Genomic DNA, 18,993 nt, shown 5'->3' with positions numbered 1-18,993 from the left:
GGTCCCAGACCAATTACCCAGAGACTAACAGACCCAATTACCAGCTTGCCTGACTGCAGCAGTGACTGTTTTGAAATAATGCAAGAAGAATGCAAGACATTCACCATTTTGATCCTTATCACTTACTTCAGACTGCGAACTCCCCTATAAGGATCCCTGTAATTCCCCAGGAAGGGGAGCACAGTTCTTGAGGTGCTAGCCTACTGTCTTCCCTTTGCCTGGCAAAGAAAATTAAAAAAGCCTCCCTATTTCTTACCTTCCAAATCTCTGTCTCCATATTTTTATTCGGCATTGGTGTACAGGGAGCCAAGATTTTGGCAACAGCACTATTAATACCCCCATTTTACGGAGAGGAAAACTGAGGTTGTGTGCCTAAGCGCCTGTGGAGCAAGTGAATGAACAAGCATCACTTCTCCTCCCAAAGGCAGTGGGAATAGAAGGGAGATTCTGGAGTCTAGGAAAAGTTGTCCTTATGTTCCATCTAAGAGGGAGCTACCATTCCCCTGCAGTGGGAATGGAGAGTACCACCTGCAAAAGGTGGGGACACCGGGCCATTCCCTATATCCAGACAGACCTCCAATCTGGGGTGGCTGCTTCCTAGGTTGGCTTTCTGCCACTGAGGCTGCACTCAAATCTTGTCTTTCATTGTAACTTTACTAGGAGCCACATCTGTCTCTCAGAAGTGGGTGCTTGTGAGTCCACTCCTAAGCCTGATTCTCTCTGTGGCCAGGACACAGTGCAGTGTCTGTGCCACAACAGAGAAGTAGATAGGACTCAGAGGGATAGAAAGTTCCTTCCTGCCACCTCCCCCTAGACAATACACAGTGAACTCCACAGAAATCCAACAAATACAGTAGCCCTGGGCACTGGACAACTGGATCTCAGAGAACTCAGGGGTCTGGAAAAGTATGGGGCCAGGGTTCCTCCCCACAGAAAGAAAAGGAGAGGGCCAGGCTTTGTGGGGCTTCTTGGGGGCCTCCCCACATCAGATAGGTGGGAACTTATAAGGCAAACCAGGTTCTCTAGGCCTCAGGGGCCCTAAGGGGAGGCTCTCCCTTCCCTAGGAATGGCCCACCCAGAAGAAGCCCCTCTGGGAATTTCCTCAGTGGGATCATGATAGGTGTAAAATTGATCACGGAAGGTAGCCTGGGGGCTGTGGCTTTTGACTTGGCCATGGTGGAGGGCCTGGATTTTGCATTTTGTCTAAATTGTGGTAAAATATACATGATAAATTTTACCATTTCTAAAAGTACAATTCAGTAGTGCTAAGTGTATTCACATTGCTGTGGAACTAATCTTCCGAACTTTTTCATTTGCAAAACTGAAATTCTATACTCATTAAACAACAACACCAAACTGGGTGAATTTTGTGGTATGTGAATGATACCCCAAGAAAGATGATTTAAAAAATAATTTTTAACTCCCCACCCCCCATGTGACATTGTATCTATTCTGAGACACAGTTCAAAGGCTAGTTCTTGCAGGAAGTCTTATGTGTGTCCTCCACACTTCAGTACCCCACTCCTCAAACTGAGCACCCCCTTTGTACAAAGCACCAACCCTCCATGGCCAACCTGGCCTGGAGACCCTCAGAGTTCAGGGCACTAGCCCCCAGAGGACCTGGGATAGGGGGCTGGCACTGGCGTGCTCCTGACTTAGGACATGGGAGGTGGGGGCCTGGACCGTGGTCCCAGCTTTGATGGTAGGCTATGTAACCCTGGGCAAAGCACTTCTCCTCTCTGGGCCTCGGGGTCCTCACCTGGTTGTAGAAGGCTTGGTGGGCCTGCCCTCCCCCAGCTTCTTCTGCAGGGACGTGGGAGAGGCTTCATCTCCTGAGCCTGGGAGATGGGCAAGGAGAAGATTATGGGTTTCCAGTTGACAGACGAGGTCACCAAGAGCCAAATAGACAAGACCTGCTGAGCAAGGGGTTTCATCCTGGATCTCAGCCTGGCTAAACTGTGGCCTTTGCTCTTTATTGCTCCAGTAGGTGAGTACCTCTTGGGTACCCAGGCTCCCTCTGCAGCAGGGAAGGTGGCTAGGTGGTTCCACTGGGGTACTGAGTGGTCAAAAAGGCCTAAGGCAGAGTGAGGAAGACTCTAAAAAGGGCCCCAGCCCACTCCCTGACTTCATCGCGAGGTTTCATTGCCCACTCCTGATGCTCACATGGACCAGTTGTTTATTTAGGCAAAACTGCTGGGTGGAAGCAGAAGAAAGAAGAACTACAATTCTGCAGCCTGTGGAAGGAAAACCGCATTCACAGAAAGACAGACAAAATGAAAAAGCAGAGGACTTTGTACCAGATGAAAGGACAAGATAAAACCCCAGAAAGACAACTAAATGAAGTGGAGATAGGCACCTTCCAGAACAATAATTCAGAATAATGATAGTGAAGATGATCCAGGACCTCAGAAAAAGAATGGAGGCAAAGATCGAGAAGATGCAAGAAATTTTTACCAAAAACCGAGAAGAATTAAAGAACAAACACCTAGAAGCATTAAAAAACAAACACCTAGAAGAATTAAAGAACAAACAAACAGAGATGAACAATACAATAACTGAAATGAAAACTACACTAGAAGGAATCAATAGCAGAATAACTGAGGCAGAAAAACGGATAAGAGACCTGGAAGAAAGAATGGTGGAATTCACTGCTGCGGAACAGAATAAAGAAAAAAGAATGAAAAGAAATGAAGACAGCTTAAGAGACCTCTGGGACAACATTAAACGCAACAACATTCACATCATAGGGGTCCCAGAAGGAGAAGAGAGAGAGAAAGGACCCGAGATTATAGTTGAAAACTTCCCTAACATGGGAAAGGAAATAGCCACCCAAGTCCAGGAAGCACAGAGAGTCCCAGGCAGGATAAACCCAAGGAGAAACACGCCAAGACACATAGTAATCAAATTGACAAAAATTAAAGACAAAGAAAAATTATTGAAAGCAACAAGGGGAAAATGACAAATAACATACAAGGGAACTCCCATAAAGTTAACAGCTGATTTCTCAGCAGAAACTCTACAAGCCAGAAGGGAGTGGCACAATATATTTAAAGTGATGAAAGGGAAGAACCTACAACCAAGATTACTCTACCCAGCAAGAAACTCATTCAGATTCAACAGAGAAATCAAAAGTTTTACAGACAAGCAAAAGCTAAGAGAATTCAGCACCACCAAACCATCTCTACAACAAAGTTCCTTTAGGAACTTTTCTAAGTGGGAAACACAAGAGAAGAAAAGGACCTACAAAAACAAACCCATAACAGTTAAGAAAATGGTAATAGGAACATACATATCGATAATTACCTTAAACGTGAATGGGTTAAATGCTCCAACCAAAAGACACAGGCTCGCTGAATGGATACAAAAACAAGACCCATCTATATGCTGTCTACAAGAGACCCACTTCAGACCTAGGGACACATACAGACTGAAAGTGAGGGGATGGAAAAAGATATTCCATGCAAATGGAAATCAAAAGAAAGCTGGAGTAGCAATACTCATATCAGATAAAATAGACTTTAAAATAAAGAATGTTACAAGAGACAAGGAAGGATACTACATAATGGTCAAGGGATCAATCCAAGAAAAAGATATAACAATTATAAATATATATGCACCCAACATAGGAGCACCTCAATACATAAGGCAACTGCTAACAGCTATAAAAGAGGAAACTGACAATAACACAATAATAGTGGGGGGCTTTAACACCTCACTTACACCAATGGAGAGATCATCCAGAGAGAAAATTAATAAGGAAACACAAGCTTTAAATGAAACAATAGACCAGATAGATTTAATTGATATTTATAGGACATTCCATCCAAAAACAGCAGATTACACTTTCTTCTCAAGTGCACATGGAACATTCTCCAGGATGGATCACATCCTGGGTCAGAAATCAAGCCTCAGTAAATTTAAGAAAAGTGAAACCATATCAAGCATCTTTTCCGACTACAACACTATGAGATGAGAAATAAATTACAAGGAAAAAACCGTAAAAAACACAAACACGTGGAGGCTAAACAATACATTACTAAATAACCAAGAGATCACTGAAGAAATCAAAGAGGAAATCAAAAAATACCTAGAGAAAAATGACAACGAAAACACAGCGATCCAAAACCTATGGGCTGCAGCAAAAGCAGTTCTAAGAGGAAAGTTTATAGCAATACAAGCCTACCTCAAGAAACAAGAAAAATCTCAAATAAACAATCTAACCTTACACCTAAAGGAACTAGAGAAAGAAGAACAAACGAAACCCAAAGTTAGTAGAAGGAAAGAAATCATAAGATCAGAGCAGAAATAAATGAAATAGAAACAAAGAAAACAGTAGCAAAGATCAATAAAACTAAATGCTGGTTCTTTGAGAAGATAAACAAAATTGATAAACCTTTAGCCAGACTCATCAAGAAATAGAGGGAGAGGACTCAAATCAATAAAATTATAAATGAAAAAGGAGAAGTTAAAACGGACACCGCAGAAATACAAAGCATCATAAGAGACTCCTACAAGCAACTCTATGCCAGTAAAATGGACAACCTGGAAGAAATGGACAAATTCTTAGAAAGGTATAATCTTCCAAGACTGAACCAGGAAGAAATAGAAAATATGAACAGACTAATCACAAGTAACGAAATTGAAACTGTGACTAAAAATCTTCCAACAAACAAAAGTCCAGGACCAGATGGCTCCACAGGTGAATTCTATCAAACATTTAGAGAAGAGCTAACACCCATCCTTCTCAAACTCTTCCAAAAATTTGCAGAGGAAGGAACACTCCCAAACTCATTCTATGAGGCCACCATCACCCTGATACCAAAACCAGACAAAGATACTAGAAAAAATGAAAATTACAGACCAGTATCACTGATGAATACAGATGCAAAAAACCTCAACAAAATACTTGCAGACGGAATCCGACAACACATTAAAAGGATCGTACACCATGATCAAGTGGGATTTATCCCAGGGATGCAAGGATTCTTCAATATACACAAATCGATCAATGTGATACACCATATTAACAAATTGAGGAATAAAAACCATATGATCATCTCAATAGATGCAGTAAAAGCTTTTGACAAAATTCAACACCCATTTATGATTAAAAAAACTCTCCAGAAAGTGGCCATAGAGGGAATCTACCTCAACATAATAAAGGCCCTATACAACAAACCCACAGCAAACATCATTCTCAATGGTGAAAAACTGAAAGCATTTCCTCTAAGATCAGGAACAAGACAAGGATGTCTACTCTCACCACTATTATTCAACATAGTTTTGGAAGTCCTAGCCATGGCAGTCAGAGAAGAAAAAGAAATGAAAGGAATACAAATTGGAAAAGAAGGAATAAAACTGTCACTGTTTGCAGATAACAAGATACTATACATAGAGAATCCTAAAGATGCCACCAGAAAACTACTAGAGCTAATCAATGAATTTGGTAAAGTTGCAGGATACAAAATTAATGGACAGAAATCTTTTGCATTGGTATACACTAACAACGAAAGATCAGAGGGCTTCCCTGGTGGCGCAGTGGTTGAGAGTCCGCCTGCTGATGCAGGGGACACAGATTCGTGCCCCGGTCCAGGAAGATCCCACGTGCCGCGGAGAGGCTAGGCCCGTGAGCCATGGCCGCTGAGTGTGCATCCGGAGCCTGTGCTCTGCAACGGGAGAGGCCACAGCAGTGAGAGGCCCGCATAATGCAAAAAAAAAAAAAAAAAAAGAAAGATCAGAAAGAGAAATTAAGGAAACAATCCCATTCACCTTTGCAACAAAAAGAATAAAATACCTAGGAATAAACGTACCTAAGAAGGTAAAAGACCTGTATGCAGAAAACTATAAGACACTGATGAAAGAAATCAAAGATGACAGAAACAGATGGAGAGATATACCATGTTCTTGGACTGGAAGAATCAGTATTGTGAAAATGACTATACTACCCAAAGCAATCTACAGCTTCAGTGCAATCCCTATCAAATTACCAGTGGCATTTTTTACAGAACTAGAACAAAAAAATCTTAAAATTTGTATGGAAACACAAAAGACCCCGAATAGCCAAAGCAGTCTTGAAGGAAGAAAATGGAGCTGGAGGAATCAGACTCCCTGACTTCAGACTATACTACAAAGCTACAGTAATCAAGACAATATGGTACTGGCACAAAAACAGAAACATAGATCAATGGAACAGGATAGAAAGCCCAGAGATAAACCCACGCACCTATGGTCAACTAATCTATGACAAAGGAGGCAAGGATATACAATGGAGAAAAGACAGTCTCTTCAATAAGTGGTGCTGGGAAAACTGGACTGCTACATGTAAAAGAATGAAATTAGAACACTCCCTAACACCATACACCAAAATAAACTCAAAATGGATTAGAGACCTAAATGTAAGACCAGACACTATAAAACTCTTAGAGGAAAACATAGGAAGAACACTCTTTGACATAAATCATAGCAAGATCTTTTTTGATCCACCTCCTAGAGTAATGGAAATAAAAACAAAAATAAACAAATGGGACCTAATGAAACTTAAATCTTTTGAAAGCAAAGGAACTACAAACAAGACGAAAAGACAACCCTTAGAATGGGAGAAAATATTTGCAAATGAATCAACCGACAAAGGATTAATCTCCAAAATATATAAACCATTTATGCAGCTCAATATTAAAAAAAAAACCAATCCAAAAATGGTCAGAAGACCTAAATAGACATTTCTCCAAAGAAGACTTTCAGATGTTCAAGAAGCACATGAAAAGCTGCTCAACATCACTAATTATTAGAGAAATGCAAATCAAAACTACAATGGGGGGCCTCCCTGGTGGCGCAGTGGTTGAGAGTCCGCCTGCCGATGCAGGGGATACGGGTTCGTGCCCCGGTCTGGGAGGATCCCATGTGCCGCGGAGCGGCTGGGCCCGTGAGCCATGGCCGCTGGGCCTGCGCGTCCGGAGCCTGTGCTCCGCAGCGGGAGAAGCCACAACAGTGAGAGGCCCGCATACCGCAAAAAGAAAAAAAAAAAAAAAAAAAACTACAATGGGGTATCATCTCACACTGGTTAGAATGGGCATCATCAGAAAATCTACAAACAACAAATGCTGGAGAGGGTGTGGAGAAAAGGGAACCCTCTTGCACTGTTGGTGGGAATGGAAATTCATACAGCCACTATGGAGAACAGTATGGAGGTTCCTTAAGAAACTAAACATAGAATTACCATATGACCCAGCAATCCCAGTACTGGGCATATACCCAGAGAAAACCATAATTCAAAAAGACACATGCACCCCAATGTTCATTGCAGCACTATTTACAATAGCCAGGTCATGGAAGCAACCTAAATGCCCGTGGACAGACGAATGGATAAAGAAGATGTGGTACATATATACAACGGAATATTACTCAGCCATAAAAAGGAACAAAATTGGGTCATTTGTAGAGACATGGATGGATCCAGAGACTGTCATACAGAGTGTAGTAAGTCAGAAAGAGAAAAACAAATATTGTATATTAACGCATATATGTGGAACCTAGAAAAATGGTACAGAGGAATTGGTTTGCAGGGCAGAAATAGAGACACAGATGTAGAGAACAAATATATGGACACCAAGGGGGGAAAGCGGCGGGTGGGGTGTGTGTGGGGTGGGATGAACTGGGAGATTGGGATTCACATGTATACACTAATATGTATAAAATAGATAACTAATAATAACCTGCCGTATAAAAAATAAATAAAATAAAATTCAAGAAACAAAACAAAACAAAATTGCTGGGTGGAGATTTCACAGTGTAGTGTAGGGGATGGAGTCCAGGGGAATGAAAGGTGTTGGGGTCCAGAGTGCTAGGAAGGGGGTCCCGGACTACAAGCCGGAAAATTTTGGCAGGAATGCCAAACTCCTGGAAGTCCACCTGTGCCTTGGATACCCTGCAGCAGGATTTTGAACAGGAGACCCCAGTAGCACATCTTGGGTCCCAGAGGGCCTGGGAGTTCCATCCAGGGAGGCTAGCTTGCCTGGGGTGGGGTGGCAGCACCAAGGAGCACCCCCTGCTCTGATGCTTTGCCACTCCTAGGCTGGCCCTTTAAACCCAGATCATGATGTCACCTTAGACAGCAAGGGACGGGAGGGGGACTGCAGGCCTGAGGAAGGACTGCATTTCCCAGCAGCCTTGGGTGCACCACACCCCTCCCAGCAGGCACTGGCTCACTGCAGCCTATTAACCAGTCCAGTGCCAGTTTCTACTGGGGTTTTGAAGCGTCCAGCCATTCTGTAGTGAGGGTGGGGTTCCCTTGGGGGTGGAATGCCTGGGGCACAGATGGAGCAGGCCAAACCTTTGGGCCTGACATAGGATTGGGCCTCTTTCCTGCCGGAGTCCTGGCATCGCCCCCAGCTTCCTGGTGCAGACTCCTGAGTCTTCCTCTCTCCCTATGCAGTCTCCCTTGCAGAAAGCAGGAACCCAGCGCCAGTTGGACCCCTTCCCGCTCAGCTTCAGTCTTGTCCCTGGGTGCCCGCAGGAATTACCCCTTTGGTCAGGCAGCCGCTTTTATCGGTGAGGGGACTACATCTCCCAGCTGCCCCGGGCGGGAACTTCCTGACGCAGCACCCCACCCACCCACCCCCGCCCCCGGCCCCCAAACCCGCGGGGATGTGCGGGCCGACTGGGGGAGGTGACTTGATGTCATCGTGAGCAGCTGGGCGGCGGGTGCCGGTGCGCACAGAGCCGGGTCTCCTGTGGTGCTGCGCGGGTCGGGTGCCACGACTTGAGGAGAGGTCTGCGCGCTGCCCCGGCCAGCCCAGAGCCCGTCGGGCGCCCGCACCCCGACCCGGGGCTGAGTTGGGTGCACGCTCCGGCCCCCCCGGAGCCAGAGAGAGAACCCAGGAGCGCCGCCGCCCAGCGCCAGCGCCCTGAACCGGACCGCGGCTCGGGAGCCCTGAACAGCTGCTCCCCTCCCCACCGGCAGCCCCTGGAGGGTCGGCGACCAAAGTCTGGGCATCTGAGAAGTGAGTGGCCCCCCCTCGAGAGGCAGATGAGATCTGGGGGCGAGGAAGGAGAAACTGAGGGGGGGAGGCTGCGGGTCGTGGGGGAGTCAGGGGGATGGGACCCTCATTCTTGGGGAAGTCCCTGGTGACCGGATTAGTGGAGCAGAAACGGGGGCCCCATTCTGTTAGGGGCCAGGGATGAGGAACGAGGTCCCCGTTCCAGGTAGGGTCTGGCTGGCGGGAGAGGCCCTATTTCGAGATGGGTTGTTTTGGAGTCTGGGGCCTTTCAGTCCGGGAGAAGGGAGGGCCCTGTCTCCTGTGGGAGAGGGCTGCACCTCTCTTTAGGGTCTGGGCCAGGGTAGGAGGGAAAGAAGACTTGGGCGCTCCGCCGCAGCCCCACACGCTGTCCTGAAAGAACTGACAGGCTCTCTCTGTCTCTTTCTTGCTGACCTCTCTGCCCTGACTTCTGTTTTAAAAGAGCCAGGGTGGGAACCCTAACTGGACTCTTCCGACCCTCAGGAAGGACCTGAGACCTGAGCCATCCTCCTCTCTACCGTGCTTGCCCCCCAGGACTGGGCAGTTGCCAGAGGCCCTGGGGGGGGGGCCAGGACTGTGCTTGTGCTCCTCCCCACCGCACAGGATGGGCCCAAGTTAGTCAGCCCAGCCTCACGCAGCGTCCTGCAGGCCCAGAGGGAAGCTCAGGGGCTCTGAAGGCTTGGCCCACCGCCTGACCGCCATGGAGACGAAGCTGCCCCCCGCGAGCACCCCTGGCAGCCCCTCGTCCCCAGGGCTGTCCCCGGTGCCCCCACCCGACAAGGTGGACGGCTTCTCCCGCCGTTCCCTCCGCAGGGCCCGGCCCCGGCGGTCCCACAGCTCCTCTCAATTCCGCTATCAGAGCAACCAGCAGGAACTCATCCCACTACCCCTGCTCAAAGGTGAGCCCGGCTCTTGGCCCCGGGGCTACCTGAGTCCTGGAGTGGGCAGGTGAGGTTTGGGGGTGGGGGGGTGGGAAGCAGCTGGCAGCTGCGATCAGAGGGAGTCTGGACGGCCCCTTCCAGGCCAGGGAGTCCACGACCTGACCGCCACCCCCCAGCCCTCTACCCTCTCTGCTGACGCATGGCCTGACTGGCCTGTCATCCTTGGAGGTGGGGCATCTGGAGGTGGCGCCACCCTGGGGGGCAGACCAGGGCCAAGGGTGGGGCCTACCGCTTGGGTTCCAGGAGGCCACTAGCAGCCCAGCAGCCCTGCAGTCACCGTGAAGTCCCCCCAACTCTGGGCTACAGGCCCCAGCTGGCTGAGGCAGAGGGCACCCGAGAGGTCCTCGGTGCTGGCTCTTCTCCCCACTTCTGGCTCTTAGAACAGAGTGCCGCCTGTGAGAGGGAGGCAGTGGCTGTTTGGGCACCTGTGGAAAGCCCAGGCAGCCAGGGTCTGTTACCATGCTTTACAATCAGGCTATCGTGTTCTCCGAGCCTAGGTTGGGATGAAGAGGTGAGGCTCCTTTACTTCACAAGAATGGAGGGTGGGACAGGAGTTGTTTGCTTTCTGCAAGGAGCGGGAGATGGCACACAAGCATGGGGTCTGGGGGGCAGAGGAGCCTGCCTGAGGGATTAGGAGGGCCCACCCCTGCCCAGCGCTGTGGCAGCTGGGGCCCAGGCTCAGCCCCCTCCTTCCTCCCCAGATGTGCCAGCCTCTGAGCTGCATGAGCTGCTGAGCCGGAAGCTGGCCCAGTGTGGGGTGATGTTTGACTTCTTGGACTGTGTGGCTGACCTGAAGGGGAAGGAGGTGAAGCGGGCGGCGCTCAATGAGCTGGTGGAGTGTGTGGGGAGCACTCGGGGGGTCCTCATTGAGCCTGTCTACCCAGACATCATCCGCATGGTGAGCACCTGGCACCTGGCCTCTGGGGGAGGGCTTGGTGCCCATGGGAACCCTAAGCCTGCCTGCGGAGCCCCCGTGTGGAGAATAAACCCACAGTCTTTGGCTTGGCCTCAAGGCCCACATCTTGCTCCCCCGCAACCCCTGTCCCAGCCCCACTGCTGCCCAGTACCCAGCTAGTGTAGGTTACTCAGCGCCTCCTGGGTTTGTCTCACTCTGCGCTTTTGCTTATGCTCTCCTGAGGCCTGGTGTGCACTCCCACCACGTTCCTTATCGCCATGGCCTGGCTCAGGTGCTGCCTCTTGCATGAAGCCTCTCTCAATGCCCAAGCTAGAAATCTCCCTTTTGCTGCTTAGAATGTCCTTAGACCTTACCACTTTCCATCTCGTCCTCCCTGCTGGACTGCACCTGATAGCGGGCAGGGATGTATCTCATCCACCCCTGGGTCCCCAACCCTGGGCCCAGGTCTATCCATGAACTAGATGTTCAGGTAATGATTGCCAAGGAGTGAATTGGTTGCTTGGGTAGGTTCTGAGGCCCATTAAACTTTGGATGAGGGATGTCCTGGTTTCCGCCTTCAAGGGTTCTTCCATAAAGAACCCTGTGTCCCCTCAGATCTCAGTGAATATCTTCCGGACGCTGCCGCCCAGTGAGAACCCTGAATTTGACCCTGAAGAGGATGAGCCCAACCTTGAGCCTTCATGGCCACATCTTCAGGTATGAGGGCTGGGGAAGACAGGGATCTGAGTTTCAGAAGAGATCGGAGGAGAGGGTAGAGGGTCTCCTTAGGCCCTGGACTGTTGGATGAGGGCCACAGGGTGGGATGAGGGGGGAGGCTGCTCCTGAGCTCACCTTTCCGTCTGTTCCCCCCCTCCAGCTGGTATACGAGTTTTTCCTGCGTTTCTTGGAGAGCCCAGACTTCCAGCCCTCCGTGGCCAAGAGATATGTGGATCAAAAGTTTGTCCTGATGGTGAAGTGGGGAGCCCAGGCCGGGTGGTGTCATGGGGCAGGGGCAGGCTCTCTGAGTGGCGTGGGGATAGGATGGAAGCAACCTGGCTTGGCCTCTTTCCTAACTCCTGATCCTGTGTCCCACAGCTCCTGGAGCTATTTGATAGCGAGGACCCTCGGGAGCGTGAGTACCTCAAGACCATCTTGCACAGGGTCTATGGAAAGTTCCTGGGGCTCCGGGCCTACATCCGCAAACAGTGCAGCCATATCTTCCTCCGGTGGGTGCCTGCGGCCTGCCCCGCTGGGACCTGGGGAGGGAGGGAGAGAGCTATGGGGAGAAGACAGAGGCAAAAGCTTCTGGGCTGGGGGGCCCAGTTTTTTCTTGGCAACATATTATATAATTTTTGCTTGTACGAATCCTGTGAGGTCAGTAGAGAAAGGGTATTTATTTCCATTTTACAGATGAGGAAATTGAGGCTGAGAGATGAAGTGGTTTGCAGGGACTAGGTCAGTTCAGGGGGCCTAGGATCTAATGTCACACCAGGCCTTAAGGACCCAAAGAATGAGATTCTTTCTGCAAATATGTATTGAGCGCCAATGCCCACTGGGCATCAGGGACCCACACTGCCTTGTAGTTGAGACTGGCTCTTGAGCTAGATGGCCTGTGTTTGAGTTTGGTTCAAATATTTGGGTGAACTTGGGCAAATTATTTAAGCTCTCTCCTAGTTTCCTCGTCTCTAGAATGGGAATGATAACTGTACTACACAGAGATAATCATGAAGATGAAATGAGGCAGTGCTTTCAAAGCACTCAGTATAGCTCCTGGACCAAGGCCGGAACTCTGAAGCATTAGCTTTTATTGTTATTAGCTACAAAATAGGTGAGGCATGATCCCTCTCCTCCAGGAACTCAGTGTATTAGATCCCTTGCTTATTAACTTTGGAGCAAGTTTCATTGAACTGCTGAGCCTTGATTTCTTCATCTATATAATGGATCTAATAAGGTCTACCTCCTGGGATAATTTTGAGAAGTACATAGCACAGAATAGACACTGTAAGTGTTTGTCATTCTTTTGGTTGATTGGCATGAAGAGTGAAGGACTCGGGCTAGGTGCCTGTGGACTGGATGGGGGCCAGGTCATGAGGGTTAGGGTCTCGGGGAGGAAGAGACGAGTTGGAATGCTTCATAGAAGAGAGGTTTGAATAACAGAGGGGAAAGGGTGGGTGGGATGAATTGGGAGATTGGGATTGACATATGTACACTATTGATACTATGTATAAAGTGGATAGCTAATGAGAACCTACTGTATAGCACAGGGAACTCTACTCAGTGCTCTGTGGTAACCTAAATGGGACGGAAATCCAAAAAAGAGGGGATATTTGTATACGTATAGCTGATTCACTTTGCTGTACAGTAGAGACTAACACAACATTGTAAAGCAACTATACTCCAATAAAAATTAAAAAAAAAAAAAAAAGGAGAAGAAGAAGAAAGGTTTGAGCTGGGACCCAAAGTGGCACTGGTGGCTGGGCTGAGAAGGGTAATAAAGAGGTGGGTGTGGATCTCAGTGGGGCCTGGTTTGGGGTTTTGGGAGGAGAGCACAGCCTCTGGGTGGGGAGAGAGTTGGATTGATGTGCAGGCTGGGGGTGGGCAGGCAGGATGACAGAGAGGAGGGCTGGGCCTGCTCCAACTGCCTTGAGCCCTTCTGCATCCTTCTCTTCCTCTCAAAGGTTCATCTATGAACTGGAGCACTTCAATGGCGTGGCTGAGCTGCTGGAGATCTTAGGAAGGTGACTCTCTCTGGGCATCAGCTGGAGCATCAGGATTCTGGGAGGAGGGACTGAGGCCGTCATCCCAACCCTCCTCATCTCTTCTGCCCCCTCCTCAGCATCATCAACGGCTTTGCGCTGCCCCTGAAGACCGAGCACAAGCAGTTTCTTGTTCGAGTCCTGATTCCCCTGCACTCTGTCAAGTCGCTGTCTGTCTTTCACGCCCAGGTAAGGCCCAGGCCTGGTCCTGCCACGGCAGAGAGGTCCTGGCAGCCACCCGGGCCTGCAGAGCCAGCCTGACACTCTGATTTCAGCCACACTAAAGCGTGAACTCACGGGATCCTCTCTCACCTTTTTCTTGACTAATTCTGTTCGTCTACCTGAGAGAATCCCCGTGACCGTTTAAGGCCGATCTCAGACATTGGCCTCTGAAGACTTCCCAGCCCCCTCCCGCTCGACCTGCCTGGGCAGGATTGAGCTCTCCTCCTTCTGTATTCCCATAGATCATGATACAGATTCCGGCTAAGGAAACTTTTGTAAGATTTGTAAGGACTACTTTGCTGAATGTTTCCCCCGTGAGGTCATTATTGTGTCCCCGCACACCAAGCATGGTGCCTGGTGTATCCTAGGTGGTCAGTAAATGATTGGTGACTAAGAGGATAGACATAGGAAATGAGCCAATGTCTAGCGTCCTGTCCTGGTCCCCTCCTGACCCCTGTCCTCTTTCTCTCTGCCTCCTCCTCCCCCGTCACGCCCCTCTGCAGCTGGCATACTGTGTGGTACAGTTCCTGGAGAAGGATGCTACTTTGACAGAGCATGTGAGTACCTCTGGGGGGAAGGGCAAGCCCCCACCCCTGCAGGTCTGACTCTTTTCTGCCTCAACCCCTACAGGTGATCCGGGGGCTGCTCAAATACTGGCCAAAAACCTGTACCCAGAAGGAGGTATGAAGGGCTTTTTTTTTTTTTTTGCGGTACGCGGGCCTCTCACTGTTGCGGCCTCTCCCGTTGCGGAGCATAGGCTCCGGACACACAGGCTCAGCGGCCATGGCTCACGGGCCCAGCCGCTCTGCAGCATGTGGGATCCTCCCGGACCGGGGCACGAACCCGTGTCCACTGCATCGGCAGGCGGACTCTCAACCACTGCGCCACCAGGGAAGCCCTGAAGAAGGGCTTTGATATCCACCACGGGGAGGTTGGGAGGGCTCAGCTTCCAGAGGACAGTCAGGTGTGTGTCAGGGAGATGGGAACTGCTGCTCCCTGTGTCCCTGCCCCCACCCCAGGTGATGTTTCTGGGGGAGATGGAAGAGATTCTGGATGTCATTGAGCCCTCCCAGTTCGTGAAGATCCAGGAGCCCCTCTTCAAGCAGGTGGCTCGCTGTGTGTCCAGCCCCCATTTCCAGGTATGGGGCCGGAATGGGTGGGGGTGAGAGCCAGGGTATGGACTGGTAAGGTTGGCAAGTTGACCTAACACAGCTTCCTCTGCCGTCAGTTTCTCCTCTGGACCTTCCTGGGTCTAATAATGGGGAGATGCTGGACTTAGGGTCAGGAGACCTAGGGTCAAGCCTCAGATCCACCTCCCACTGGCTGAGGAGCCTTGAGCCAATCACTTCACCACTCTGAGTCAGATTAGGCTTCCTTATCTGTGGAATGGGCCAACAGGTGGTGATGAGAGCCGAAGAGATGGTAGCATAAACACATTTCATAAACTGAAATGGATGTTTAGCAAACGTCCATGAATGAGATGGATGGTTGTCATCACTTTTCTGCTTTCTTAGTGACCTTAGATTTCATTAGCCCCACTTCAGAGCCCAGCAAGGCTTCTCCACACCATCCAGGCTGGCTGTAACCGGTGTTCTCCTACACGTGTGTGCAGACTTTCTCTCATTTTTATGAGCCATACCTGGTGGTTGTCAATTTTTCCTCACAGTGACTCTGGCACTTCAGTTTACTGAATACCTCATTTGATTCTTACAACAGCCATATGGAGGTAGCTATTATTAGCCCCACTTTACAGATTTGAAAACAGAGGCTGAGGGGTTAAATACCCTGTCCAAAGTCATGTGGCCAGTGTGTAGTGGAGCCAGGATTCACCTCTGAGCGTTGGACTCCTAATCCAGTGTTCTTTTCACCTCACCATGTTGCTTCCTTCCGTGGGTCAGATGAGCCCTAAAGACGGGGTGTGTGGAGGGCAGGGCGCCCTGGGTTTTGGGTTGGGGATGGATACCAGGCCTTGCATGTGCAGGGAAGCCACTGCCAGGCGCCTACTCTGCCATCTCGCTGCCCCAGGTTGCAGAGCGGGCTCTGTATTTCTGGAACAATGAGTATATCCTGAGCCTCATTGAGGACAACTGCCATACTGTGCTGCCTGCTGTGTTTGGGACCCTCTACCAAGTCTCCAAGGAGCACTGGAATCAGTGAGTGCCTGGGCCTTGACCTAACCCACAGAACCTGGGGCAGGGCCAGCCAGTCCAGAACTGGGGTTACTGCTAGTTTACTGCTAGCTGGAGAGGATCAGGGAAGGCATCCGAAGATGGCAGAGGGGTGGTGAAAGGGGCAGGCAGAGGGCAGTGCTTGTGGTGTTCAGGGCTGCATGCTGTATTTGGGACACAGGGACAGGCAGAATGCCAGAAAGGGAGGTGGGACCCAACTGAAACTGCTCTCATCTCTCACCCCCTCCCTTGACCCTGCCAAGAACCATTGTGTCTCTGATCTACAACGTGCTCAAGACCTTCATGGAGATGAATGGGAAGCTATTTGATGAGCTCACAGCCTCCTACAAGCTGGAAAAGCAGCAGTGAGTGCTGGGAGGCTGGACATGGAGGGAGAGGGGAGAAAAGCAGAAAAGAACAAGTTCCTAATGGTTGGAGGGAACCGAAGAGGACAACCCACATCCCATCTGATCAGATGTTTAAAGTCTCTCCCTTTTTTTTTGCCAAGTGCTGGGGCATCCAAGCCCAGTTATCCCCTGCATCCTCCAATTATCCTCCCAAGTACTTCTTCCAGGTATGGAGCATCCTATACTTCAGCTGGGGCCTCTCAGGGCCAGGCTGATCCATTTACTCCATGACCACAGGCTGGGACCAGTCTCTCCTTAGTGCCTTCTCCCCTAAGTGGAGTCTCTTTGCAGGTGGGGTGGTGGTGAGGGAGGCTGAATTGCAGGTGGGGCCCCAGGTAAGGGAACTGCCTCACCCTCTCTCCCCAGGGAACAGCAGAAGGCCCAGGAACGTCAGGAGCTGTGGCAAGGCCTGGAGGAGCTACGGCTACGCCGGTTACAGGGGACCCAGGGGGCCAAAGAGGCCCCGCTCCAGCGGCTTACACCCCAGGTGGCCACCGGTGGAGGTCAGAGCTAAAGATCCTCAGAAGGGGAGGAGCTAAACCCAGAGCTGTCAGTCCCTCCATCTCCCTCCTGCCCAGGGGTCCAGAGAGATACACACCTACTCCTGGCCTTGCCAGAGGGGGCTCGGAGGGCTTCCTGCCTGGCCCGGCGTGGGCAGTTTCCACTGGGGGGAGAGGAGGAGAGATGGGGGTCCTGGCAACAGAACTCTCAGGCCCTCCTGGCAGGACTTGACCAGGGCAAGCTTGACCAGGAAGCTGCCATCGGGGATCTGCCTCTGCCCCACAAAGCTGGGCTACAGACTGCAGGCAGGTTCCCACCCCCTGCTCCCAGCCTAGGGCAAGGGGACTCGGCCCCTCACCTGCCCCACCTTGTGCCAGCGGGAGGTCCTTCCTCACCCCACCATGGGATCCATGGTCTATTTATTCTCCCCCAGCTCACCTGCAACACAGACACTATCCTGGGCCTGGGGCACCCTCCTTCCTTCCCTCCCCTCCCTTGCCCTGTACATCCTTGTCCCCTTTTTATTTATTGGGCAGGGGGAGGGGTGAGGGCACAGGCAGAGGATTCCGTGTGTCCTGGGGCAAGGCGGGGGGGGTGGTGGTCACAGTAACCATGGTCTGTTCCCCTTTCCCTGGCTGGGGGTAGATTTAATAAAGAGAGAAACTCATGATCTGCTTGCTTTATTTAGGACAAAGAGGGAGATGAAATGATGAAGGACTGGTTAGGAAGCCAGGCAGAGGCGGGGAAGAGGCAGAAACACCCCTCTTCTCACAGGGTTGGAGCGGTTGTCCTTGCTGAGGTTCAGGATATGTAGGATATACTCCAACATTAGACCCTCTGACCAAGGGGAGGGTGGCGGGAGGAGGATGGGCTAGTAGCGCGAGAGGCGACACATGTCACACTGGCAGGCCCTGGCCGTGAAGATCTCCAGCTCCTCCCTCCGGTCCCCCCCACAACGCAGCTGCACCTTCACCTGTGGGAGAGGTGGGTGTCCGTTCCAGTCCCCCTCCTCAGGCCATCTTAGAGCCCCAGCTCCTCTGTCTCCCCTCCCGGCAACGAGCACCACCGAGCCGGCCCTCACCTTCCTCAGGCTGCTGACGGTGCAGCACTGAGAGACGGAGGTGATGTTATGTCGATAGCCACTGGCCACCAGCACCGAGTAACGGGAAGGGAACGCGCTGGACTCGCAGTGGCCCACACAGGCCTGGGCCACATGGGAGCCCTGGCAGGTGCCTTGGCGGTCACTTCGCACCGTCACATTGAAGGCTAGAAGAAGACAGGCGAGCGGTAGATGGTGCCTTGGCGAAGGCTCGCCCAGCCCCCGTTGCCTGAGCCTCACTGGGTCCCTCCAGGGTGCTGCCTGCCCCTCTGTCCAGTCCATCAGCTCTTTGCTCCCACCCAGCTCTCTGCTCCCAGGGTTACTTACAGTGCAAGTAGCAGCCTGGGATGGCTGCCTGTTGACCCCAGCCTTCAGTGACCGCTAGGACCAGAAAGCAGCGGAGCAGGGTTTGGGAGGACGCCATGGGCATCTGAAACACAGTAGGTAGACAGGTGTCCCTAGACGGGTGTGCAGGTGGGAGGGGGAGTTCTTCCAACACTGCATGCCTCCAGGTGAATGAGGCAGGGCTAGGTTGGTCTGACTGGGGTGAGGCCTGCCTGTGAGGGGCTGTCTTTTCTTTGTACCTGCCTTTGGGTGTGTGTGCATGTGGATGTGCGTGTCTGCCCTTGTCTCTCTGGATGCATGTGAGTGTGCGCAGCTGTCCCAGTGTGACGTGTGTCAGCCCACTGCCGTGATTCTCCCCTGGAATTTCCTCCACCATCTGGACCACGAACCTTTGCCTCCCTCCATCTGCCCCATCTATCTGCCCGCAGGACCCTTATCTGCAGTCCCCAGGCCCTCCCAGGGCTCTTCCTGCCTCAGTGAGCTCACCAGTTCCAAGGCCCAGGAGCTGAGTGGCTTGTTGAGTGGCTCCTGTGGCCTCCTGCTGGTCTCCAGGCGGTGCTGGCTGTCCGGGTTTTTATTTGCCATCATTCTGGAGCCACGCCTTCTTGGAGATCGGCTTTCAGGCCTGCCTTCTCTGCCTGAAGC

The 18,993-nt window shown here is 51.0% G+C and overlaps 2 protein-coding genes across 3 annotated transcripts; one reads left to right on the top strand and one right to left on the bottom strand.

Moving 5' to 3' along the window:
- Positions 1-8,181: 8,181 nt before the first annotated feature.
- On the top strand, positions 8,182-17,556 carry PPP2R5B (protein phosphatase 2 regulatory subunit B'beta). 2 transcript variants are annotated; one of them, XM_082627595.1, is made up of 15 exons: positions 8,182-8,999; positions 9,457-9,913; positions 10,657-10,853; positions 11,466-11,567; positions 11,728-11,820; positions 11,946-12,076; positions 13,529-13,588; positions 13,687-13,795; positions 14,332-14,385; positions 14,459-14,509; positions 14,848-14,967; positions 15,854-15,981; positions 16,260-16,361; positions 16,505-16,570; positions 16,770-17,556. In XM_082627595.1, the coding sequence occupies exons 2-15, from the start codon at positions 9,715-9,717 to the stop codon at positions 16,915-16,917; spliced, it is 1,560 nt and encodes a 519-aa protein (XP_082483721.1). In that variant the 5' UTR covers positions 8,182-8,999; positions 9,457-9,714; the 3' UTR covers positions 16,918-17,556. The 2 variants fall into 2 exon arrangements, with proteins under 2 accessions (XP_082483721.1, XP_082483722.1); XM_082627596.1 differs by lacking the exon at positions 16,505-16,570 and having other exon boundaries at positions 8,193-8,999; positions 16,770-17,555.
- Positions 17,557-17,620: 64 nt separating this feature from the next.
- Positions 17,621-18,604, bottom strand: GPHA2 (glycoprotein hormone subunit alpha 2). The gene is made up of 3 exons (XM_082627423.1): positions 18,331-18,604; positions 17,986-18,170; positions 17,621-17,877 (listed from the first exon to the last, which is right to left on the bottom strand). The coding sequence occupies exons 1-3, from the start codon at positions 18,431-18,433 to the stop codon at positions 17,776-17,778; spliced, it is 390 nt and encodes a 129-aa protein (XP_082483549.1). The 5' UTR covers positions 18,434-18,604; the 3' UTR covers positions 17,621-17,775.
- Positions 18,605-18,993: the final 389 nt, after the last annotated feature.

The sequence above is a fragment of the Mesoplodon mirus genome, assembly GCF_964341445.2.
Source record: "Mesoplodon mirus genome assembly, chromosome: 7".
Classification (NCBI taxonomy): domain Eukaryota; kingdom Metazoa; phylum Chordata; class Mammalia; order Artiodactyla; family Ziphiidae; genus Mesoplodon; species Mesoplodon mirus.
This window is presented reverse-complemented; position numbering and strand designations above follow the sequence as displayed.